The sequence below is a fragment of the Microtus pennsylvanicus genome, chromosome 4 (genome assembly GCF_037038515.1).
Source record: "Microtus pennsylvanicus isolate mMicPen1 chromosome 4, mMicPen1.hap1, whole genome shotgun sequence".
Lineage (NCBI taxonomy): Eukaryota > Metazoa > Chordata > Mammalia > Rodentia > Cricetidae > Microtus > Microtus pennsylvanicus.
Window position 1 is genome coordinate 31,119,167 of NC_134582.1, and position 26,927 is coordinate 31,146,093.

The window sequence follows — 26,927 nt, forward strand, 5'->3', positions numbered from 1 at the left end:
TTTTTCCTTTCTCATGGTTTTTCTGGGAAGCATATGCAATGTGTGTGTGTGTGCCTTGCGTGCAGCAGACATTCCACAGAAGCTAAGTACCTCCCACTTCGTGCTGTTTGGGTTACTCACTGGCAAGCTGCTCTTTAATGCTGTCCGCACACGCCAGCTTTGAAACACCTTTGACATCCTGCATCTACTCTGGCTGGTGGCTGAGAGAGCTCGGGTGTGAACACTTCTGGGTAACACTAAGATTGCTAAGAGCTGAACTACATAATCAAACATGGTGTCCTGCTATTGTAATACGTGAGCTGTTATGTTATTACAATATATGAGCTGGGGATTGTCAGGACTCTTTTTTTTTCCTTTCTAGACCCAATCAACACATTTAATCATAAGCCCCTGTCAGAGTTTTTATTGCTGTGAAGAGACACCATGACCATGGCAACTCTTACAAAGAAAACATTTAATTGGTAGCTCGATTACAGTTTCAGAGTTCAGTCCATTATCATCAGGACAGGGAGTATGGCAGGGTGCAGACAGAGGGGGTGCTGGAGTTGAGAATGTTCCTTTTTACATCTTGAAGGGAACAGGAAATGGCCTGAGACACTGGGCAGTATCCTGAGCGTAGGAAACCTCAAAGCCTGCCCCAACGGTGCCACACTTTCCCTAACAAGGTCACACATTCCTACTCCACTCTTTATGAGATTATAGGGGCTAATTAAATTACCACAGTCCCCAAAAGATTACTGTTATCCATGGCTCCTATCCCTAATCCACGTTTCCCCATCTATGTCCAGTTAATATGTTCTTGTCCTTTGCTACATATAACGTGTACAAATAAGATTAGCAGATTTGGATATTAACACCAAAAGGGCAAGGGGATAAGCAGTGTAGTCTAAATTGGAAAGCCAGAACCATACTTTCTTGTGTTTATCCTGAAGGGAAAAGATATTTCTTTTTTCCAAGTTCTTAGTAAGTTTTTTGTTAATTAAAAAATTTCAGTAAACCACATCTACTAATATGTAAAAAAAAAAGAGCTAATATTACACATGTTGGAAGCATTCACCCAGAAATCAAAATTTGGTAACAATTTGAAAATCAACATAATTCATCACAAGGGAAATTCAATCGATTGCTTCACTTGATTTTAATATATGATGCCAATAAAATTCAAACTAAATTCAGGAGCAAAACAGCAACAAAACTCCCCCCAATAATAATAATTAGGGTTAGAAAGTAGTTTTATTAATCTGATTTAAAAAAAACATGTACCCTGAAAGAATCTTTAGCAAATATCATAATTAATGGAGAAACAAAAAAGCTTTCTGGGTTTGGAGCCAAGACAAAGATGTGTATTTCCTAGACCTGGGTGACAAGGTAACCCAAGTTGAGTCAGTTAAACGAGAGAACTAAATGGCCTCACAGTTTTGGAAGTTAGAGTCTGGAATCCCAATGCCGCCAGGAGGGTTCTGGGTTCTTCCTTGCCACTTAGATTTTGTGGGTATCAGCCGACTCTGGTGTTTCTTGCCTGTGGAGTCAAGATTCCAGTCTTCACTCCCATCCTCACTACTTGAGGCCTGTGTTTCTCCTCTTTTCATCAGGACCCCCGTCACGTGACAGCAGGTACAGTCTACTCACCATGACCTTGCCTTAATATTGATTACACTGGCGAAGATATTCCCAAATAAAGTCACATTTATAAGTACTTGGAACTTCAACGCATCATTTTTGCTTTACATTGTATTTAATTCTTTTATATATGGGGGGCACACAAATGCCACACCCCACGTTGTACATACTCACAAAGAGATCCACACATATACATAGTTTAAGAATAAAAAAATAGAAAATTTTAAAAGAATGAGTTATCCCTACTTGGCACTTGGCAGCAAAATAACATGCGAAAACACTGAAGAATTTCACAAACAAAAATCGAAGCAAAAAAAAAAAGTCTACTATAAGACCCGCTGGTACAAAATTGAAACTAAACCTGTAAAAAGTTTAGTTTTTAAAAAAGTTTAGTTAAAGTGGGTAAGAAGTCAAGACTGCAACAAGTTTTGAAAGGAAAAAAAGTGTTAATGAAAGAAAGGAGGTGCATGAAAGGGTTTCTAAAGAGCCGATGGCCTTTCTAGAGAGTATTTCTTTGCCTGGGGGTGGTAGGGTCGTGGCAGAGAAATAGACACACCAATCACCTCACAAACATCGGTCAATATTCATCATTCTGTTCTAGGCAGAGGGCTAGACCTGAGTCATTGGGGGAATAGAATCAGCTACGATCCCCGTTTCTGGGGCGGCGTTTGCTTCAGATAAGAGAGACAGTGATGAGCACAGAATAAATATATATAGTCACCCAACAGGGTCTGTCTCACACAGGTAGCCTTGTTCCTCAGTGGGGATTCCTTCTTGGGGTGGGGCGAGGAGAAAACACCTAGGTGGTTCTCAATGGACCCAATGGGAAAAATGATTCCGTGGTGTTCTGCTCCACCTTAAAGCGCAGCAGCTACACCTCCTGTCTATAAGAAATCCTTCCGGTGTCTTTAGATTACTCTTAGATTTCCAAATTCCAAAGGCAGTCCAGGTTTGCAATTCATGGCATTAGCCCTAAATTTGGTAGGGGGAGGAAGATGTACTAGTAATTTAAAATTTAATTTTAGTGATATTATATTAGACTAAAACATTCTTCTGAATTTATACTTCAAAATGCAGTGTTTTGTTCTTATTTATTTGTTTGTTTGTTTATTGTTTTATTTATTTATTTATTTATTTTGAGACAATGTTTCTCTGTATAATGGAACTTGTTTTGTAGACCAGGTAGGCTGGCCTCGAACTCACAGAAATCCACCTATCTCCCGAATGGTGGGATCAAAAGCATGCACAACCATGCCCAGCCAAAATGTCGTGATTTAAAATAACCCTTTCTCCAGGCCATGAAATACGTATATCCTCATTGGGGAACATCTGAGGAATAAGATAACTACAGAGAAAACAAAGACCACAGCTATTGTAACTGTCTCTGTCCCCTCTAGTCTCATGTAGTCCAGACTGGCCTGGAACATGCTATGTCTCCAAGGATGATGTGAATAAACTTTAATTTCTGACGTGCTAGCCTCTGCCTCTCAAGTGCTGAGATTACAGGGCTTGCGCGGCCCCACCCAGTTTATGTTGTACTAGGGATCCGGTCCACCACTTCCTGCCTGCCAGGCAAGCACTATGCCAACTGAGCCACACACCCAGCCCTCTCACTGCCATTTTTAAAGTGCTGTTTATATTTATTTTCAGAGTTAAGATCAGACTTTCAATGTGATTTTGCAACTTGAATTTTTTTATTTAAAAAAAGCATTGAGACTTTCTCCACGCCATTAATTTTCCTAAATGTAATTCGTAAGATTGTAACAACAACAACAACAACAATCCTACAGCTACTCCTCAAAGCCCAGTTTGAGTACTTTTTTCGTACAGAAGAACTCTTTCTGGGCCTGTGTAAGGACTACTCAGAAAACTGCGGATAAGACCACGGAGTCAGTGCCCGCACAAAATGCCTCGATCTCGCTAAATTTTTCCAGAAGATTGAATCCTGCGACTCCAAAAGATCTTCAAATGACTCTGCCAAAGGTTGCAGCCCTTCCAGAAATACACGAAGGACGGAGAGGTGCCAGGGCTTCCAGGCTCCAAAGGAGTCGTGTAGCCGGCTCTTTGCCATGGGCCCCGCGACCCCGCCCGGCTCTCTTTGCCCGGTGGCGTCCCCCACCAAGTCGCGCCCTCAGAGACCCCAATTCCGGCCACGGGTTTGAACTTGGGAGGAGCGCGCCCCGGGTTCCCCGCCCTGCCCGGAGCCACCACCCTCCCTACCCAACCCGCGCAGGCGCAGGCGCCCCAGAGTCCGGCCACAGTCCGGGAGCCCAAGGTTGCGCCGGTGCCACCGCAGCCACTTCCTCCGCTCACTATGATCCTGGGTCCCCGTCTGCTGCTGGCCACTGTGCTCTGCCTGGGGCTCGGCGCGCTAGTGTCTTCTTCTGGGTCCTCAGGCGTCCGAAAGCGAGGTCCCTCGGTGACGGCCAAGGTGATCCTGCGGCTATTGCAACTTCTCCTCCTGCGGTTCAGGCACCAGGGCGCTTAGGCGACCGGACCGCTATGGCAGGGCTGGAGAGGAGGGGCCCTCGGCCGGGGAACTGCGGGGAATTTGGGGGTGGGGGGAGGATGCTGTCTGGGGCTGGAGGGAACTCGGGCGTAGGGACTAGAGAAGGGACTAACTGGGATTTGAGGCTGGCTGGGACTGGAGGAGGTTAGAGGGGGCCACGCGTCAAGCGGGAGGGGGGTGGGACGTCTAATGGTGCAAACACTCGGGCCACTCGGGCTACAGGGCCAACTCCCACCGTCCCAGCCGCTGGTTGTCTGAACTTGTCATCCGGTAGGGTCCATCGTGAGCAGCCGGGACAAGTTCCCTTTTTGCTAGAAGGGAAGTTGCTGGAGTACTTCCTTGGCGTGGCCTGGGTGTGGAACAAAGCTGGAAGAATTTGAGGGGAGGGGACAGGCTGAGGAGGGGAGGCCGGGAGCCGGGCGCCGACTAGGACGTCACTCGCTGGGGAGAGTCTGGGTCCTGGCTCAGAGGAGACCCGTTCTCCTCCCCTATTTCCTACTGTCACCCTCCAAGAGGAAAGTGCAGTTTTAAACTTTGTGGTAGGCCTGGATTGAGCCCTGAGCAGGCATGACAAGGCAATAGTTGAATCTTAAGGGAATCGCGAGAAATTTAGTCCATACAGTGTCCACTGCTGAAGTTCTATTTCGGCCTGTTTTACCCGAGGATAGGAGAGAAAGAAAAGACCCTCGGAGAAAGGGAGGGAGGGGCTGCAGTGGTGGAGTAATGACCGTGTCCAGGAATGGGGTGGGACCAGCAGAAAGTGGTCTTAATGACCGGCCCGATTTGCCACTGAAAATGATACCTCAGGACTAGAAGAAGGTTTAAATCTTCCATGGCAGACTCAACCAAAGAACCAGCAAGGAGAGAGAAGTAAGCCCAGCCTCCAGTGCCACTCCCCTGAGACCCGAAAGCCAGCATGATTAGAGTAACATCCATCCTCAGGCAGCCCCTTTGATCTGTTAGGTCTCTACACTGGAAAGCTGACGTGTGTAAGCCACACACACAGCTAGCACAGATTTATTCGGTCTGCAGATACTATTTCAGATAAAACCGCATACATAAAATACATATGAACTATGAAATGTTGAAGGGAGTGAACCTAATATAGGTTGGGCACCATTTAAAAACACCTGAGTGGTGAAGAAAAACCAATCTGACAAAGGTTGAGGTGCCAACGGGAATTGCTTGTGCAAAGGTCTCCGAGGGGGAAATCCTTTCTTGGCTCAGAGCATGCCGAAAGGACAGTTTGGGTTTTTTTTGGGGGGGGGGGGTGCGGGACTGAAGGCAAAATGACCGGGTGATGAGCTTGGATGAGTGAGTAACAGAAAGGCTTCAATAGCCTGAGAAGGAATGGCTCTGTGTGACCGTTGATCATGGTCATCATCCACAGGACTTGGGTCTTACTCTAGGGCAGTGGTTCTCAACCTTGCTAACGCTGCAACCCTTTAACACAGGTCCTCATGCTGGGGTGACCTCCACCCATAACATTAATTTCGTTGCAACTTTGTAACTGTAATTTTGCTACTGTTATAAATTGTAATGTCAATATCTGATATGCCACCCCTGTGAGAATGTCATTTGACACCTCCTTCCAAAGGGCGGTGATCCACAGGTTTCAAATCACTGCTCTCAGGTAAAGTGGCGGGTGGGGATTGCACACAGAAAAGGCATAATTGCATATATGCTATAAATTTCTATGATCACTTCGGAGGGTGAACATAGACGCCATTCGGGGCTCCGTGCTAGACTCCAGATGGCGGCTTGGATCAGGGTGATGATTTAGGGAATGGGGAACAAGGAGCTTGAAGTAGACATGGGAGACATAATTAACAGGAGTCAGTGAAAGCTTAGATGAAAAGGGGTGTAGGGTAGTGAGGGAAGGAGCATGATGCCCAAGTAGATGTGCACTTCAGATTAACCAGGGATGATTGTCCAGTGCATGTCTCTGTGACCCTGGGAGCATTTCACCCAGAGAGCCACTTAGAGCAAGGCCATGGCAGTCTTTGCGGCAGTGCCTGGCTACTTTGACATCTCCTGGGCAGCCAGGGGAAGAGAAGAAAGCCTGCACAAGAAAAAAACCATGGCTTCAGGGCATGTGGGACCATCCTGACTTCTGCAGCACTGTCACTGGGACTTGGGCTCTACTTTCAGGACGGTCACCTATTTTCTTCTTTTTTACCAAGCTTCCTGAGCTCTGACGGACAGAGGTGTATGTAGGTGAACCTCACACTGATCTACATTAATCGGAACTCTTGAGTTCCTTTTATAATACCTTAGAACGATTCAGTATAATAGAAAATAGAGACATTAGAAAAGAAATGTAGGCTAGCAGACTGTGACTATCCTATGTTGTCTCGCCCATGGTCCTTTCTCTCACTATGACTTTATTTAAAGCTAGGAATCTGTATGAGGCATGCGGTGCTGCCCCCCCCCCCCACACACACACAGTGGGAAATGTGCCTCCATTTCGGTCCTTGCAGTCTCCTGTCTCGCTGGTGCTCTGGTGTGGGCTCTGGATTCTCCGCTCAGAATACACCTTCCAGCGGATGGCACGGGGTTTCTGCACAAGCCAGCACAGAATGCATAAAAATGACACCGCCCTTTCCCACTTTTAATCATGTCGGGAAGTAGTGGTCATGGGATGCTGGCCAAGGCACTTTGGGCAAGTTATCTACTGTCTGAGACTTTGTTTCCTCTGTAGAAAGTATACAGAAATGATAACTCTTGATTATTATGTGTATATTTGGAGGGTACGTATCTCTCTGCATATTATGGACTTTTGCAGATGAAGTGTGATAAAGTAGGTAAGTGTCTAGTTTGTGGTCCCTCATTTGTGAGGTCACTTTTCAGTGTTGTTCATCCCTGAATCCTAGTGCGACAGCCTAAGCTAGAAAGCAAATGTCACCCATCTAATAGATGAGGTATACAGCTCAATTTTAACTTACTGAAGGTCCCATCGCCATTTAGTAGAGGAATTGGGTTTAACCATTTCGAACTTGGTGTCTTCTTGGGTGAATCTGAAAATAGATCTACACAGGATTGCTCCTACAGGCACTTGGTCAGGCTTTGGGAGCCCCCATCCCTCCTTACACTGTCAGTGTCCCATAATTTTCAAATGACTTTCAGGGCAACACCCAGGAATCAGAAGTGTCTGCAGCACCTACCTACTAAGTATGGCGTGGAAACCAAGTGCCAACTTTTCCAAGGAGCCCACTCCAGTCCCTATCCCGCCACCAACCTTCATCCCTTCCCATGACACTTCATCTGATTTGCCTTATAAGGACCAGCTTCCTATTTAAAAACAAAACAAAACAAAAACCCACATCATTTCTATGTGTGTTTTCTCTTTCTTGGGGAGAGGGACCTTTGTAGTTCTTCCTCGTCCAGCTTGGATTATATTCCTAAAGGGCTTCAGCAAAGTCAGAGACAATTCCTGTGGAAGGAAAGGTTTGCCTGCCTGGCACCTAGCTCCCCTCCTGTGTGGTGACACTGAGTTATCCAGTGGTCTATGCTTGTCTGCTTTCTGTTGGCATCGAACTGAGATCTGAGAATCAGAAAGGACAGTTTCTATTCTGGAGGTGCCATAGTGAGAGGTCACAGATTAATAAGAGGGGACCTTGGTTTGAACTCCTAATGCTCACACTCCTAGCTGCAAAGCCCAGGCCGGTCAACCTCCCTCCTCCCCACGTCCTCATCTGTGAATTAGTGATAGCAGGTGGGCTGGGGATTAATTACACGAGGTGGTAAAGCACACGGAGACGCCATCTCAGCCAACCTTCCGGTTCCGGAGACCCTCACTCTTGAGCTGCTATGGAGTGTCCAGATTCTCTTTGGGCTCCATGTGAGGCCCCTTCCCAAAGCCTCACTCAGGCAAAGCAGGACCCCTGAGAGAGGCATCTGTCCTCAGCCCCACGGAACTGGCATGGAACCCGCCCCAGCCATGAGAAAGGCGGCCCTGATGCTCTGCAGATGTGGGTCTTGCCTGGCTGTCCTGGCTCCAGGAAGGAGTGCCAGCTGAGGTATATGCCCAGTCTTGTCCCTGAGCCCGCTGCCTCCTTCCATGCTTTTCTCCCCGTCCTCCGTGGTGCCCTCTCCCAACCTGTCCTGCCCTCCAAAACTTCACAGACAGTGTTCTTGGGCATAGCTCACATGCTGTCTTGTGCCAACTGTGGTCATTTTTTTTTTTTACTTTTCTTTTTTAAATTTTTATTTTGAGACCTGGAACTTGCTGGCCTCAACCTCACACAGATCTCTTCCTCTACCTCCCACTGCACCGGGTATCCCGTTTCTTAGCTGCTGCATTAGGACAGTGTGCAGGGACTGCCTTGTAGGGAAGTATTTAATAGCTATTTGTTGGCTAGACAAGCTTGGAATCTGCCATTTCCATTAGAGTTGGGAGCATTCGGATGTGATTCCTTATAGTGTCTTCGTGGAGTCGAAGGGCAGGACAATTGAGAAAAAAAAAATTAAGAGACATACGAATAGAGCCGTGCGTGAAAATGGGATTCTCATTGCAGATATGGGTAATGGGTCTTTCATCCCCTGCAACTGCCTTCCTTGTTGCTTTCTAAGAATTTGGTCCTGTATTTTAAAAGTCGGGAAGGCTTTGCATGTGTCTTTCTGGTTGTCTCTTCAAAATTACACCCCTGGATCTCTGGCAGAGCTGTTCTGTTATTGCCCACATTCCTTTCTCACTGGGGCAGGGAAACCCCTCCGAGAAACCACTTCTCACTGCCAGGCTCACCTGTGCTGAGGTGGCCTTTTGTCCTCAAGCCATACGGGTGGTTCTCTTCTGCCATACCTCACATGAAGAGCCAAGTCTTCAATGCTTTCAGGAAAGCTCTTGTATATTAATATAATAAAACGGTGGCTGTTTTGGCCACATGGAAATGTCAATGCCACACAAAGCACGAAATATCACATCAGCCCGTGACAGGACTTCTGATATATTGGCAGGAGCCCTTGCCTTGAGCTGAGTTTGACAGTCTTTACCTAGTGATTTTTCTAGATTTGCAAGGCGTCTTTTTTCTTTGACAACCCTTCTAATATTTTTTTAAAGCCACCCTTGAATGTCTTTTTTTACCCATTCAAACAGTAAATGGGCTCGTATAATCTAAACTTGCTAATGGAATGACCTTTGACTCTGTGGCCTTTTCAAGCCTCCTGTCTCCAAATCATCCGAACATAGTGATTTGTGAAGCCAAGTGTGTGTAATTTCCTTCCAGGTGAAACGGTTTTGAAAAAGAACTCCAAGAGAACTTTTAAGGTTTAATCTGGAAAAAAAAAATGTGACGTGTGCACTTCTAGCTGTGTTATCTTTCTTTGTTCTAAGATGACAGCGGAAGAACAAATTCTACTTGGGTGACCACGGGAACCGGACACCCGAATCCAGTGTTGAAGTTTATAGGACAATAGCTTTGTAGGTTGCCTGTTCTGCTGGGGACCTGGTGTCTTGCTCTCTTGGATGTGAGTGGCAAGCCTGCCGAAGGACTGCTGCTGTGTTTCATGGTCTTTGGCCGTTCCCTTGACAGCAGATGTCTGCTAAGGACTCATCAGTGTTCAAAATGACAAAAGATGAATTTGGATAGCTAGGCTTCAGCTCCTCTTAAGTGTTTTTTTTTCCTCCTGCCAAGAATAAAAAGAAGAGCAATATTCTCTGTTCTAATCTTCATCCACAAAACAGGAAGGGGGGAAAGCAGAGCTGTGCTTTGCTAAGGGAAAATGTCGAGGGGAATAATGGCCTGAAGACTTTGCGAGCTAACTCTGGCCATACTGAATCAAGCTTTCTCAGTACTTAGCTCATGCTCGACTCGTAGGTGGTGTCCGGTAAATGTTTGTTGAGTGAATCTTTGGGAATGACCTGCTTGCACAGTGTTGTGTCAGCACTGCTAACTGGCCGCAGGCTTCGTGACTCTCACAAGACACTGATGGACAGGCTTTCCTATAGGGGCCAATTTTAAGATTTAATTTTGACTTAGCTCAAACTTCCGTCTTTTTCATGTGGTGACCTTCTACTCTGCATCTCAATTTCCCACAGGTCTTCTTTGATGTGAAGATTGGAGACAAAGATGTGGGTAGAATTGTGATTGGCCTCTTTGGAAAAGTGGTACCCAAGACGGTGGAGAACTTTGTGACTCTGGCAACAGGAGAGGTCTGTCCCAGCCTTATTGACTGTAACTTAGCACACGTGCGGATCTTCCTTTAGACAAGATGCAATGATGTCTTCCAGAAAAATGAGAATTAATATATCAGATGAGTGTGGGACACCTTAGACTTTTGTTTTCTTATAATTATTCAACCACTCAGTGTCCTTAGGCTTCTAGAAAAGGAGAGTAGAAAACACCAGGTTAAAGTACTGACTGCTCCTTTTCTACTTATTCCCCTTTGTAGTTGATTCCTATATTTCAGTTATTTTGGACAGCTAATGATAAACTTTCCTTTGTATATAATTGCTAGAACAGAGGCAAGTTCTGTGGATGTTTTGCTCAGATGTTCTCACTTTCAGATAAGCACTATTCATCTTTCAATGAGGGTTATTATTTCTACTTGTGTATTCAATTGCAACTATCTCTTTAGAAAGGCTACGGGTATAAAGGAAGCATCTTCCATCGCGTCATCAAGGACTTCATGATTCAAGGAGGGGACTTCACGGCTAGAGATGGCACCGGAGGTAACATGGTCTTTCTCTTTCTCTTTTCCCATTTGCCAAGCTGGAACCTAAGCTCATAATTGGAGAACCTCACAATTATGGTACGAAAACATAAGCCCATTCCAATCCTTTGTTTTCTTTCTTTCTTCTTTGCTTGTTTCTGTTTTGGGGATAGGGTTTTTCTGTGTAGCTTTGGCTGTCCTGGAATGTACTCTGTAGATCAGGCTTGCCTCTAACTCAGAGATCTGCCTGTCTCTGCCTCTTGAGTGCTAGGATTAAAGGCATACACCACCGTGCCTGACTCCCATTCCAGGTCTTTAGGGAGGATGGAGCTGTAGAGCCCTGCCACCAGAATCCTAGCAGATATGAACAAGGGAGGTGCTCCTGAGGCTGAGCAGGAGGACTCGATTTTCACGGTCTTTACACAGTAGAAAGAGAGTCATTTAGCAGGATACTTTGCAGGCATTAAAAAGATCTTTCTCTCAGTATAGAGGATAGACAAATGTTTGCCACAGAGAGGGAGAACTAAAGCAAAGGCGTGCCTGCACTGGTGTGACAGCCAGCAGCCGGTGTGGGTGTGGAGGAGAAGGAGCCAGAAGGACAGCCCTGGCATGTGGGTGGTAGATCGTGGTTAAATTTTGCCTCTTCTATCAAAATTGCTTTCTTTTATTGTTGGTCCTTTTAAGAATGAAAGAAATGTTGAAGTCGTAGCTGAGCCATCAACAAATATAATACAAACTAAGTTTTATAAGCAAAGTTCAATAAAAGACAAATACTTTTGTTTTTAGTTTTAAACTACACTGTTATCTCTCCAAGGGTCATCATCGGCTCCTTCCGGGGAGTGTTTTCCCTCCAGTGAGTACATCCATCCATGCATCTAGACAGAACTTAAATCTACTTCAGAATTAAATGCTGGATTTGGTAGATATTAGTGGATGACGTTTCGAAGAAGCATTTAGGCTATTTTCAGGTATTATTTTGAACTTTACTTTTTTTTTTGCAATGGCTTATTTATTTTTTTGAAAAGTATTGCCATTTAACTCTTGGATTTGCTATACACATTTTGAAGGTTGAGCTTTAGTTCTTGTGGAAATACAAAGGCCGGGGATGTTGCTCAGAGGTAGAGCACTTGCCTGGCATGCCAATCGCCAGCGTCACAGAAGAAGAAAAAAATCTTATCAGATTGGCACAGGATGTGACACGCACTCAGGTTCCTCCAGGCTAAGATCTGCTGAGAACCATGCCGAGGAGCACCCAGCTGCTGCAACACCTGCTCTCGGGCAGCTCTGCAGCTGGCTCCAGCAGCAGTGCTCCCACTCCGCACCCGCCTCTGACCAGCGGTCAGCAGGAACAGTGACCCTCTTTTCTATCTTATTCTATTCTTTGCCTTCCCTGCATGTGTATGTGTGTGTGTGTGTGTGGGGGGGGGTGTCTTAGATTAAAATTTTCTGAGTTTGAAAGAGAGGAAGTTTTGGACCATTTAGCCTAGGCCTTTCTGTGGGCAGAGCTATCTTCAAGCCTTCTCCTATGTCCTAGCCAATCAGCTTTAAAATTCTCGGTTTTAATTCCACCTCTGTTACTTCTCGCTGAGGCAGGATTTTGAGGTTGACAATCACTGGACAAATAGACCGTTGGAAGAAGCGGTAGGCAGGACAGGCCCTTGGGTGACAGAGATAAGGGAGCAGTAGGCTTACAGTCAGAGAGCCAGACGTTGCAATTCTGCTCTGATATTTGCCCGTGTTTTTTTTTTTTTTTTCTCTTTCCCAGCAAAAACCGGGCCTGAGAAAGTCTGTTGTGGGGTTAAGGCAATGTATGCACTCAGTGCTTCGTTACCTGGTTGGGTGCGGACATGGGAGCAGAACCACCAGGATGGCTCAGCCACCTTTCTACCCTGCTTTTAGACGCCATCTTTTCTTCAAAATAAAATCACTGACTTATTCTGGTCAATTTTTGGCTTGAGGCCCCAGGTACTTTCATCTTATGCCATATAAAGGGCCTCCTTTGGTTGAGTTCAGACCCTGGTGCCTATTTCCTTAATGGGTCGCTTTTCTCCTACCCATTCACTTTATGGGCTTGCCTATCCTCATTCCTATCACCTGTGGGATGCTATTAACTGATTACACGAACGAACAACCTAAGTTTTTCTGAAGGGTTTGCTTCTAACATTTGCTTTTGTCCCTCCTTGCTTGGCCTCCTCCAGGGGTGAGCATCTATGGTGAGACATTTCCTGATGAGAACTTCAAACTGAAGCACTATGGGATTGGATGGGTCAGCATGGCCAATGCTGGCCCCGACACCAATGGCTCCCAGTTCTTCATCACCTTGACTAAGCCCACCTGGTTGGATGGCAAGCATGTTGTATTTGGAAAAGTCCTGGATGGGATGGTAATTTGATATATCCTTTTTTCCTCTTTTATAAAGCTTTATATTTAAATATGAGGAGACCTTCAGTAATTCATTGAATCTTCAAGTGTGTTATTAGATAGCCTTTTATGGTAACTAGAGTTTTTTGTTGTTGTTTTATTGTTGCTCTTTTTTGGGGGGCGGGGCTCAGAACAGGGTTTCTCTGTGTAGCCTTGGCTCTCCTGGAACTTGCTCTGTAGACCAGGCTGGCCTCGAACTCACAGGGATCCACCTGCCTCTGCTTCCTAAGTGCTGGGATTAAAGGCGTGCACCACCCACTGCCTGGCTGTGACTAGAGTTTTTGAAGGTGAACAAGTTACATATGGCATGGAATTTTAATTGCTAGAGGCATTAAAGCAGACAGTGAAGAAGTTAGGTACTTCCGTTAATTTAAGAAATGCAACCAAATAAACCAGGGACTAAATATGCATCCAATGAAATATTATTTGATATTAAAAAGAACGTTTAAATGCATGCTATAACAACCATGAATATATATATATGATCTTTCTGTTAATCAATCTATCTATTCACACACAATTTGAAAAAAGACAAATGTGTATGAGTTTAATTATATGAGATATTTAGAGTAGTCATGTCTATAAGAATAGAAAAAAAGCTGACAGCTGTCAGGGGTGGGGAAAGAGAGGTATTTAATGAATACAGAGTCCAGTTTTACAAGCTGACAAAGCTTCTGGCTGCATGCGTATGACCACTACCGAGCTATGTCTTCGTTTTGGGACTTTTCTTGGAAAGATATGGACAAACATCTGTTCACTCATGATAGATCACTGATGACAAACCAATGAAGTGACTCTACCAAAGTCCAGCTTGGTAAACCAACGAGTTTATTGGGGTTTCTTATAGCAGTCTAGGGGAGAGGTTACTTACAGGAACATGGTTGATGCAAAGGCAGCTCCATCACTGAAAAACTCATCCCAGCATGGATGGCTACCTAAAAAAGCTACAACTTTGGAGTTCTATGCATGCCCCTCAGAAATTCAACTGCCCCTTTGCCCATGGAAATCTTTATTCCTTATATAACTTGGGGGAGGTACCTTGTGAATTTTGTAAATTTCAGGGACTTTCTGAGAGTTGTGAATTGTTTATTCCTGAATCTTAAGAAGCCTACCTTTAGAATGGCAATGTTTTGGTATAGACTATACTGCTACACAATAGTCCTTAAAAAGGGATTGATGGCAAATTTTTGTCACATGTTTCTTACTACAATTAAAGTATTAGCCTGCAGGTGGTACACAACTTTAATCGCAGTACTGAAGAGGCAGAGGCAAGCAGATCTTGAAATTGAGGCCACCCTTGTCTACATAGTGAATCCCAGGTCAGACAGAGAGATACATAGTGAGACCCTGTCTCAGAAATTAAATTAAATTAAAATATTATAGTCAGGTATAATGATGCATGACAGTAATTCCAGTACTTAAGAGGAGAGGCAGAAGGATTGTGATTTCAAAACTAGCTGTGCTAGAAAGAAAGTCCTGAGCCAGCCTGGGTTAAAAGCAAGATTTGGTTCAATAATAAGTAAATGAAGAAATATTTTTTTAAAAAAAATCCTGAGCCATGTGGTTGTGGCATTTGCATTTTATCCCAGCACTCCAGAGGCAGAAGATCTCTGGATTTGAGTGAGTTCCAAGACAGTCAAGGCTACAGAGAAACCCTGTCTTGAAAAAAAATCCTGAACTCATGAGTCTGTCCACATACTAAGTCACATACATAAAGATATAGGTTATAATAACCAGAAATTATTAAGAGGATCCATATCTACATTGCTAGTTATTCACTGAAAAATAACAAGGAGAGCCAATTCCTAACCCATTTCTGAACAGCCTCACTCTTTGCATCTCTCAGGGTTTCTCCTACAGCTGCCCGGAGCTGCTCTCTCAGGGTCTGCCAAATGTCCAGGTATCCTGGTTAGCTTCCCTGTTGCTGTGATGAAACACTGATTAAAGCAACTTGGGGAGGAAGGATTTGTCTTACTTAGGGTTTGTTTTGTTGAAACACCATGAAAAAAAGCAAGTTTGGGGTGGAAAGGGTTATTTGCCTTACACTTGCCCATCACCGTTCATCACTACAGGAACCTGGAGGCAGGAGCTGATGCAGAAACCATGGAGAGGCGCTGCTTACAGGCTTGCTCCCCATGGCTTGCTCAGACTGCTTTTTTATAGAACCTACAAACACCAACCCAGGGATAGCACCACCCATAATGGTATGGGCCCTCCCACATCAATCACCTCTTAAGGAAACACCCTAAAGCCAGATCTTATAGAGGTATTTTCTCAACTGAAGCTCTCCCCTTCCGTGACTCTAGCTTGTGCCAAGTTGGCAAAAAAAACTAGCCAACACAGAATTTATCAGACTTCCAACTTATAGTTCATCATCCAGGGAGCTGAAGCAGAGGCCGTGGAGGAATGCTGCTTACTGGCTTGCTCTCCATGGCTTGCTCAGCCTGCTTTCTTATACATCCAGGATCAGCTGCCCAGAGTGGTCCTACCCATAGTGAGCTGGACACTCCCACATCAACCATCAACAAAGAAAAGGTCCCACAGACATGCCTACCAATGCCCGCAGTTCCTCGGTTGAGGTTTCCTTTTCCTAGGAGACTCGTTTGTGTCAAGTTGAAACACAAAGCAGCACACTGACCCTGGCTTCCCTTAGCCCTTTGCTTTGCTTTCCTGGGTGCTTTGTGTCATCTGAGTGTGCAGAGCGCCTCCCTAGCTGTGGTTCTTACACTTCCATTGCTGTCCTGATTTTACCCAACCCAAGGCTGGGAACTGAGCTGCCTGCTGGAGAAATCATCAGAAATGACTTTCTTGGTCCCAATGTCCTCCTTCCTTCAAAGTGACCCTTAGGCTCATGGGCTTGAGAAGCCCTCCAGGGCCCCTACAATTTGGGATTAAATTACATCCATGGCAAATTCAACCACTAGACAAATGGCTTAGGTCACCTCTAAATAAGTAAAGTCAGAGCCTAGGCTGCTTTCACAAATACTTTCTGGCCTGCATTGACAAGGCTGGATGAGAGTTAAGGTAGAGCTAAAACCAACCCCGATGCCATGCTAATAATTACAGTGGATTATAGCAGTTAAATAGAAGTATCTTCTACTAGAGTTACGGATTTATAAGACTAGCTAAGTCAAATGTAACATGTTTATTATTAAAAAATGGGGAAATAGATATGATCTGAGTTTCTAAGAAACAAGTGCCTTTATCTCTCTGAGTGGACTGATAGAGTATATATAATGTGCACATACATGTGTGTGCAATACATATATAACATATATCACATATATAACACGTATGTACATATACATATATCTTATACACATATTTATTACATGCACAACACATATATACATGTATATCTATATCATGGCATATATATATATAAAATCTGAGGATTGTCTCTTATGTGCTCCATGCCCAGTGGCACTATTTTGAAGAGTGATAGTAGCAGATAAGGAGAATGCTAGAGTTATTTGCACGGTTTTAGAATGATAACACATATGTCCCAGGGCTGGGGATGTGGCTCGGTTGCTAGAGTACTTACTGAACATATAGGAAAGGCTGGATTTGACCCATTGTACCTCTTCAACCTGTTATGGCGGTGCTCATTGGTCATCCCAGAATTTGGGAGGTGAAAGCAGGGCTATCAAAAGATCAAGGTCACCCTCAGCTATGTCCTGAGCTCTAGGGCCAGCCTGATAGTCGAGATCCTGTTTCAAAAGCGCAATAGCAACAAGTGTCTCTCATTTGTCCTTCTGGAGTTGGACTGGCTATTCCTGTGAATTGTCATAGCCGCTGACCCCACATGAGCCACACCTCTGTTTTTCTCTTTCCAGAGTGTGGTACACTCCATAGAACTTCAAGCCACGGATGACCATGACCGCCCGCTCACTGACTGCACCATCGTGAACAGTGGCAAGATAGACGTGAAGACGCCCTTTGTGGTCGAGGTTCCTGACTGGTGACAGAAATGTCGGAAAACAGGGAACACACTCTGGCTGGTCCGTGTGTGCATCTGCCAGCTGCTACCTGTCTTTTGACTCCTTAGTTGCTTACAGTTGTGCTCTTTTATCTCCCAGTTCAGATTGCCACAAAAATTTAAAAATCAACCACACAGCCAGATGTCCTGGCAAACACCTGTAACCCCAGCATTTGGGAGGTAGAGGCAGGAGGATTAGGGATTCAGGGCCAGTCTTTGCTAAATAGTGAGTTTGAATCTAGTCTAGTTCTGTTTCAAAAACACCATGCCAACAACTATAAAAATCAACCAAAGTTTATTGTGCATGGATTTTGGCATATCATCCACTCAGGTGCTATAAACTGAAACAACATATCCTTCCTTTTCAATGGTGCTATGCTTAAATCAAAAAAACTTTGTATTGGCTATTTATTTTTCAGAATATGGTTGTTTATTTGTTTAGTTCTACTCATTTCCTTGTAATCTCCATGTTCAGTGATCCGGAAGGTTTGTTTGAGAAAGGTAGCTACAGTGATGCTTAGCATTCTTCATTCAAATAATTCTTGACAGGTAAAGGGAAACTTGAGGAATATCACATGTTGTATGTCATCAGCATTTATGTGCTGTGATGTTCTTTATATTAAATGCTTTTTATATAAATTGGCTCTTTTGTAAGACTTTTATTTAGTTTTTCAATTTTTATATATAATGGATGTTTTGTCTGCGTGTATATCTGTGCAGCATATGTATGCAGTACCAATGAAGTCTAGAAGAGGCTACTAGATCCCCTGCCTGGTGCTGGAGTTATTGACAGTTATAGAGCCTGCCTGAGCTGCCATATGTATGTAGAAATTGAACCTGGACCCTTTGGAAGAGCACTGGAGATGGGGCACAGAACCTACATCCCAAACACAGAAGCTAATCACTCACTAATTTTTACTTAACCTTTAGGCCAGTGGTTCTCAGTCTTCCTAATGCTGCAACCCTATAATACAGTTCCTCATGCTGTAGTGACCCCCAACCATAACATTGTTTCATTGCAAAAAAAACTGTAATTTTGCTACTGTTATGAATCATAATGTAAATATCTGGCATATGACCCTCCTGTGGGAGGTCATGGCACAAAGGTTAGAAAAATCACAGGTTTAGACTTGTCTGGAGTCCAGTTGCTATGGAATCTTAGTTGATAGTGTGAGTCTAGATTCGGGCTATATTTAATGAAATTAGACAGTACAGTCTTAGGGCTGTGTGATATCTGAAGCCAAGCTCTGGTTAGATGGAAACAGAATCCTGCCAGGCAATGAGGAGCCAAAGCAGTCTCATCATCTCAGCAAAAGATGGAAGTAGGGGAAGTGGAGAGATGGCTCAGAAGTTGAGAACACTTATTCTTACCAAGAAGCCCGCTCACTTGGCAGTTCACAACTGTCTGTAACTCCAGTTCCAGGGCCTCCAGCACCCTCTTCTGGCCTCTATAGACTCAAGGCCTGAATATGGTACACACACATGCATACAGGCAAAACACACATAAAGAAATCTAAAAAAAAAAAAAATTAAAAAAAGGATTTTAAAAAGTTCTGAAGAATCAGAAGAAAGTACCCTTGATGCTGCTGCATATGGTATTGTTACATATATGACATGCTTGGGGAATAGTTTGCTCATATTTTTTACAATAAATATTTATCGTGGGGCTTTGCTGTAACAGACTGTGTCAGACCTTAGTTTGACCTTTGGGATATGGACAAAGAGAAATAGTCTCCTGCAGTTGACATTCTAGTGGAGAAGATGGAAGTTCAGCAAACATAGAGATGAGAGAGATGAAGATAATGTGTGTGTGACTAGGGTTGGGTGGGAAACCCCCTTAGATCTGCTTCCTGTGAATCCCTAGAGGGATGAAGTTAGCACAGACATGTAAAGAAAGAGTGGAAGGTAACCAAGAAAGATGGACCTTATATTGGGTTCTTTTCTAGTGCTGATAAAACAACACAGCCAAGGCAACTTAAAGAAGGAAGGGTTTATTTGGGCTTATGTTTCCAGAGAGATAAGAATCTATCAGCATCACACCAGGGAAGTGTGAAGCAGAAAAACAAGCAACTGGAGTAGCAAGATGAAAGCTCACATAATAAACTACAAGCAGGAAGAAGAGAAAGTGAGCTGGGATTGGCGCCTAGCTTTTAAACCTCAAAGCCTACATCCTCAATGACCTACTTCCTCCATCAAGCCCCCCTACCCCCGCCCCCCAAGGAAAATGTACCACCATCTGGGGACCAAGTATCCAAGTATCTGAACCTACTAGGGCCATTCTCAACCAAACCACTGTAGACCTAGGGAAAAGAGAAAATACAGAGGCCTGCAATGAGGTGGAGTGGATTTCAGGCAGGAGAGAAAGTCAGCATTTGGTGGTCTGGTGTGAGTGGTGTTGCAGGGAGCTGTTTGTTCATCCTGGCTGCCCAGAACCGAAATAATCACACAGAAACTCTTATTATTTCAATCACTGCTTGGCTCATTAGCTTTAGCTTCTTATTGGCTAACTCTTACATATTAATTTAACCCATCTCCATTAATCTGCACATCACTACGAGGTTGTGGCCTACCCGCCAAGTTTCAGCGCATCTGTCTCCAGCAGCAGCTCCATGGCTTCCCCTGACTCCACCTCCTTTCTCCCAGCATTCAGTTTAGTTTTTCCCACCTAGCTCTGTTCCCCTATAGCTCTGCTATAGGCCCATAGCAGTTCCTTTATCAGTGGTAATCACAACATACAGAGGGAAATCCCACATCAGAAGGGGTGTAGGATGAGGTGAGGCAAGACAATACTAAGCATGACCAACTTGGACATGGGTGTTAGGGGGGAATTAGTTGATTCCCAGTATAATGGAACGGTAAGGTTTGTGGAAAGGGAAATGATGGAATATGCATTTCAGGAAAATTACTTTGTCTACTATAGGATTAAAATGGAAAATGGGAAGAAATAAGTATCAAGAAACTAAAACATACACATCCTATGTGTCCTCTCTTCTGAGATTTGACATCAAAAGCAATCTTAGTCATAATGAACCTCACTATTTTGGTCAGCCCAGCATCCTTGATCCTTGCAGCAATGGCTGCCCTATTTCTTATTTTCTTTCCTTTGGGGAACTGCACTGTTCTCCCAACTACTTCTTCAGATGGGTTAACCCTACAGATGGGTATATGCCTGTCTAGCAATGTCTTCCATCATTAAGTACAAGAAAGACCTATTTTAAAAAAGTTCTCTTAGTCAGTGGTTCTCAACCTGCGGGTTGAAACCCCCTTGAGGGTCACATATCAGATATCCTGCATATCAGACATTTACAATATGACTTATAATTAACAAAATTATGAAGTAGAAACACAAATAATTTTATGGTTGGGGGTCATCACAATATAAGGGGTCACAGCATTAGGAAGGCTGAGACATACCACACGAATATACAGCAGACCATCAGGCAACAATACTTCTATGACAAAAAACAGAGTGGAAGGTGGGAAGTGGACACGGAATGCAGGGTGGTTGGGATCAACATGAGTGGGGACTGAAGACAGTGATGGGGGAGCAAACCAGTAGGGACAGAGGGGTCAAGCAGTGTCAATGTCCCCCAGTGAAGGACAGGCAGATGGGTCTAATAACTATCACAGGCTGCAATGTAGTACCCAGTAGCTTGGTACTTGCTCTGACTAGTTTTATGTCAATCTGACCAAAGCTAAAGCCATCAGAGAGGAGGAAGCCATAATAAGACTGGTCTATAGGCAGGCCTGGGGGAGGGTCCAGTACACTGTGGTTCTGTAAGAAAGCAGGCTAAGCAAAGTCATGAGAAGCAAGCGAGGAAGCAGCACCCTCCATGGCCTCTGCATCATCTACTGCCTCAGGGTTTCTGCCTCACTTGAGCTCCTGTTCTGACTTCTTTGGATGAACAGTGATGTGGAACTGTAAAGCCATATAAACCCTTTCCTCCCCAAGCTGCTTTGGCCATGGTGTTTTGTCAAAGCAATAGAAACCCTAGGACAGTGCTGTCCCTCAGCCTGGCCCAATGGATGCTTCATGTCTGGGGTTTAGCCTCAGTTGTACTAATCAGTCTCCACTGTGGGACATCAGCTGGAGTATGAATAGAGCAGCTGCCTTTGTGCAATGGATGCAATGGAGTAAGACTGAGAATAAAATTATCAGAGAAAAGCTAGTCCAGAGGAAAAAAAGATGAATTCCTAAATGCAACATGAAAGCAAAAGGAGAGATTGTGTGGAGTGGAGGAAGAGCAGGGGACAAAAGCGGTGAAGGGGAAATAAAAACAGTATAATTATATAGGTGTGTGTACACACACACACACACACACATATATATGTATACATATATAAGCATTATAATTGTGTATGTATAATTATATTGTGTATGTATATATAAGGTATATGGAAATGGGACAATGAAGCTCGTTACTTTGTATGCTAAATTTAAAGTGTTAGTGAAGAAAATGAGAAGGCGTAAGTTCCTGAAGACATCACTTAGCTTCTGTGTCCAGTTATGCTTGAATTTAATTCATCTCTTGCTTTTTGCCACCAAGTCAATACATCTCCTTTTCCCCTTAAGTCAAGGTAAATTGATTTCCTTTGACATACAACCTGAACTCATTGTCTGATAGAGAGACAGCAAAAACATTTTATGCACAAAGGCTTAGAAGTAACCAAAGGAGAATACTGGAAGGAACTTTAATGCCCAAATCTTTATAAAGTATATAGCACATAACAAAATTATATCATTCATTAAGACTGGAATTAATGGTGGGTTTATTATTTTATTTATTTATTCTTGAGACAAGATACCATGCATCTTAGGCTAACCTTGAATTTATAGCTGAGGATGGCCTTGAACTTCTGATCTTCCTGCCTTCACCTCCCAAATGCTGTGATTATAGATCTATATCAGTTTATGCAGTGCTGGGGATTAAACCCCAGGCTTAGTGAACATTAGGCAAACACTCTACCAATTAAGTTACATCTCCGGCCCCGTACTGAGGGCTTTAAAAGCAGAACTCCTGGCTGGCAAGATGGTTCCGTGGATACAGGCATCTGCTGCTAGTCCTGAGTTCAGTCTTCTTTGACCTACACAGTGCTTGAAGAGAACTGACCTTCAAAAGTTATCCTTCGACCTCTGGATGTATGCCGTCGTCGCGTGTGTCTCCTCTCTGCTTCACACAGTAAATCAGCAAATGTGATGAAAAGTAGACATTCTGAATGTAGTAGGACCCCCCAGTCATGTAGACAATCGCTTAAAGCAAACAGAACAAAGTGTCGCTTCGCAAGGTGGATGCCAATGATGGGGGGTTGTTACCCTCTTCTGCTATATACTTTCTACCCTCCAGGTTCCCAAGAATTCCCAGGGGTACATTTAATGCTAGTAACAACAACAGCAAAACCCTACAACAAACAAACAAACAAAAAACAACCCCTATATGTTAAATAACGGCAACAAAGAAATTGGAAATAAATGGATTTATATGGGCAAAAGTGCTTGGGGCCACTCGTGACAAAACGCACACAAACTACCATGAACCCATGCATAAGGACATAAACCGTGGATCATAGCTGCTGTCTAGGTTTTACTCGGGATGAGAGGAAGCAACCCCTCACCAGCGACAAGGGGAAAAGTAGTTCATCTTAGAAGTGCTGAAATTCTGAGAGCACTAAATGATCACATCTTTGACTTTGACAGATGGACCAACGAGCTAATGACACCAAGCCCTACCCTACCCAAAAGAACTTATTGTATGGGGAGGGCCAGACTTCATCCTGAAACACAAGCAAGCTGAGCACAATGAAAGTAGGAATTGTGGGTTTTTTGAGCAAATTGTGTGTGTGTGTGTGTGTGTGTGTGTGTGTTAGACAAATCTTGGGAGCAGTTTTCTCCTTTCGCCATGTGTGTTCTGCACATGGAACACAATCATCTCACAGGCCCCAGCTGTTGCTTTTTATAGTCTAGCATGTTCTGCAACAGTTTTTGAAGTAAACGCCTCACTATTTTACTGATCCTGATGATAAAAGGGCACCTGTGTGGCTGTGGGTGAATATGAACTCAGAGGCAAATTACACTGGCCACCATCACCAAGTCCAAGTTATTACAATTTAGTCTAGAATCACTTTCATAAACAATTTAAAACATTTTGGCATTCTTAGCCATAATCTGTTTTATTCTCTCCCAAGTGCTAGTTAGTAATTTTCTGGACCGTCAACTAAGTGCTCAGTAAAATTTATCCTTGGTTCACATTAGTTGGAATGATAGTTTAAGAATTATCAATTACTTCATTTTTGATGAATTCTTAGATTTTTGTTTTTAAATAAAACTCAACCAACTTCATTTCTCAGCTCAGCAGTTTTGAATTACAAAAAGGCAAAAACATGGCAAGGCTTTTACAAGGGGATTGGCTTTGTTTTTCAACATTCTTATAATTCAGACAGGCAAAAAAATAATCTTTGATCTTGAAGGTTGGGAAATTCAAATACCCCTTAAGGCATTTTTGTGTTTTTCAACTTAAGGAAGAGTGAAAACAGTATTTGTAATGGAAAAATTTATGCCACTAAATACATAACAGTTTTTACTTGATTCTGTAACTCAGCCCACGGATTTAAGATTTTGGCCAACAGAAGCTGTAGCTGTGATACATAACATAGTCCCAAATGCCAGTGATATCCCAGAGTGAAGGAAAAACAGCTGTAACCAAACCAGAATCTGGGTGGCTGGGCAGAGGAATAGTGGCAGGACAACGTCTATGTGACAAATGTCAGAAGACAAAGCAAGGTGAATCTCGGAACCTGCTACCAGCAACTTTCTCCTGATGCTGTTTCAATGAGAATGCGTGAGAGACGTAAATGTGTAGGACCCCAAATGTCTAACATACAAACAGCCCTGCAGTACCTACTTTGGGGGGAACAATTTCATAATTGCACTTGACACTTCCATGGCTAGTTCTCATCCACGCCAACAGTGTGTAGATTTTGACTGTGGTGACAGAGACATGAGTTACTGAAGTTCAGAGCATTTTATCTGAAGTCCTATCCTCAGTATGGTTTTCAGACAAGTACAAGGATCTGATGTAGATGGAGCATTCTTTGGTCCAGAAGACCTTTCTGAGGCTGGTACCAATGAAGGCATTTGCAGTCTCCTGTTCCTTGACAGCAAATGCCTGATCTGAGAGCTGGGAGGTATGTTTCTTGAAGTCCACTCTCCAGATACACTTGCGAATGTGGATGGGTATAGCATTGGGCTACCTCCTTCATAGCACAATGACCCTTTCCCTATACACCGCCCTAGTTTAAGGTGAGTCATTCTGTCCAGCCCAAGCTAGGTGGGGATAAATGTTGTTTGAGGAGGGGTATGCACCCAATAAGACGTGGTAGTACATCCCGTAACCACAGACATTGCAGCACCGGAGAGGCAGAGGTGGAAGGGTCACAGTTTCAAGGCCAGATGGGATTACATAGCAAGAACTGGTCTCCACAGAACACACACAAAACCCAGAGTTCTAACCCTGCAAACAGAAGGTTGACTGGAGAGTGGACCAGCCTGAGCTCTGCAGAAGAAAGCTTCAAATCCTGGTGCCCTGTGTAAACTGGTGGCCCAAGGCAAGCTCTTTCCTCCTCTAGCTTGACTTTCTCATGGTGGCATGGGACAGCAACACATGATTCAGCACAGATGTGTGGAGGCTGCATTTGTAACTAGGACTTACTCAGAAACTACCAACCCCAAGGGGATGCTCCCATTAGCCACTTTTCACTACTTTGAATCTCTGCTTTTCAACTATTGCTATGTGTAGCAAGACCCTGTCTACTCAATGGAGTAATTATGCAAAACTCTAGTCCCACAACATACAGGAAGTATGGAGTGTATGGAGTATTCGAGTGAAATGGACATCATAGCTGGAAATAAAACATATCACAGAGATCACTGGGAGATAAGAAGACAGGAAGTGGTTTACAATTTCACATCAGATTTATGAGAATATTTTCACATTTTTTACTATGTTAAATCTATCTCAGCCCTATAGTTGCTATATTCTCCACCTTTTCACACAAAAATACATTCTGCTTCACCATCAAAATTCTGGCTGCCACAATGTACCTTCATAAATAGAAAACAAATCCTATTTATATTTTAGTTTGCAACTAATGGCTACTATTTCCCTGAGTTTCTCTGCTCAACTGAAAATGTACAATTATCACCAAGGATGAAAGCCAAAACAGAGCCAAGATGATGCTGACTTCCAGAAAGTAGACAGACAGATTAAACTTTATACCCTAAGTCAGCAAAGTGGAAGAAAAAAACTCCTTAGTAAGTGGTTGACAATTTGAGAAACAAGGGATTGTATTTTATTCTTTAGAGGGTTATTACAGTGGCTTAACGTATTAGAGGAACTCAAATGTACTTCACTGAATGAATGGATAAACAAGCAAATACAGAATTTCCCCACAGTGCGTAGCCACATTGAATGAGAATGCTCCTCCAACCTGTCAATCACCCTTGGTATATTTTCAGCCTCTTCCTGTGACCACATATAATACCCCGACTTGAATAGGTGTGGTTTTGGATAGTGGATTCTAAAGGAGTTGTTAAAATAAACTTATCAAGTTGCTTAGCCAGGTGCAATGGTAGGTGCCTGCAATCCTAGCTACTCAAAAGCCTGAGGCAGCCTGAGCCCAGGAGATTGAGGCCAACCAAGGCAACACAGTAGTTCAATCTCAAAGACACACAGAGAGATTGGAGAGAGAGTTTGAGGTACAGGGAGAAAGAACAGAAGAGACAAGGGGAGAGAAATCCCTCAAGATGCTAAACTTACTGATCAGAAGGCCACAGGGTGCCCCCCAAACAACACAGATTGTTGCTATCACTCTTAGTGGCTTAGTATAATTAGCATGTATTACTCTAACGCAGAAGAAACAACACACATTGATTACAGGACATTGAGAAATCAAACTGGAACTGATCTGCAAACTTCCTCTCCACTGGTGAGTTTTCATAGTGCCCATAGTATTATGTAGGTAGCTGCTGGGTGAGAAGTAACCCAGGGTCTTACCTAGTGGTAGACCCAGTATGCTACAACACTGACCTGCTAGGCCAGTGTACCTACTGGTGCAGCGACAACATGACTACAGTGGGGGTAACCAATCACTTTGTGATATGATTTGAAGCCTCTCTACAGGAAGGAATTAATGGCTGGACCACAAACTGGTCAAAAGCCCACAGCTCAGATCACAGGCTCATGGGGACAACCTATTATCATTTTTCTAAATGGATATGTTGTCAAACTGCCTTCTAAATATTTACGAGTATACCCATAGATTTATGCCGCTCTCAACCTTTGTCAAAGAAACTTCTGTTTGCAGTTGACAGTGGTTAACACAGAGACTCATAATGGGCCAAAGTGCTGAGAAGAAATGACTATTGAGTGCTCAGCTCTAAATGGACATTTATATTAACCCCTACTCACCCGAAGCTCACGAATATCATGAAAGAGAGAACAGAAAGTGTGGGAGCCCACAGAAGTGGTTCTGTTCCATCTTGACAGAAGTTCAGAGAATCCAGGCCTATTCTTGTGCCTTCAGGGATATGACAGGAGGTTTGACTCAGTGAGTGGCTGCTACAGGAAGCTTGGTCTAAGGTGTGGTTGCTGCATGTCCTACCTAACAACAGAACGCTTAACTCAAGATATAGTTTCTTGATGTTTCAGGTACTGAAGCAGGTAATTATTTTTTGTGTCATGTTAAGCAGTC

The 26,927-nt window shown here is 43.7% G+C and overlaps 1 protein-coding gene across 1 annotated transcript; it reads left to right on the plus strand.

Annotated features, from left to right (window-relative positions):
- Positions 1 to 3,849: 3,849 nt before the first annotated feature.
- Positions 3,850 to 17,822, plus strand: Ppic (peptidylprolyl isomerase C). The gene is made up of 5 exons (XM_075968660.1): positions 3,850 to 4,051; positions 10,167 to 10,280; positions 10,706 to 10,799; positions 12,979 to 13,163; positions 17,038 to 17,822. The coding sequence occupies exons 1-5, from the start codon at positions 3,935 to 3,937 to the stop codon at positions 17,164 to 17,166; spliced, it is 639 nt and encodes a 212-aa protein (XP_075824775.1). The 5' UTR covers positions 3,850 to 3,934; the 3' UTR covers positions 17,167 to 17,822.
- The last annotated feature ends 9,105 nt before the right edge of the window (positions 17,823 to 26,927 follow it).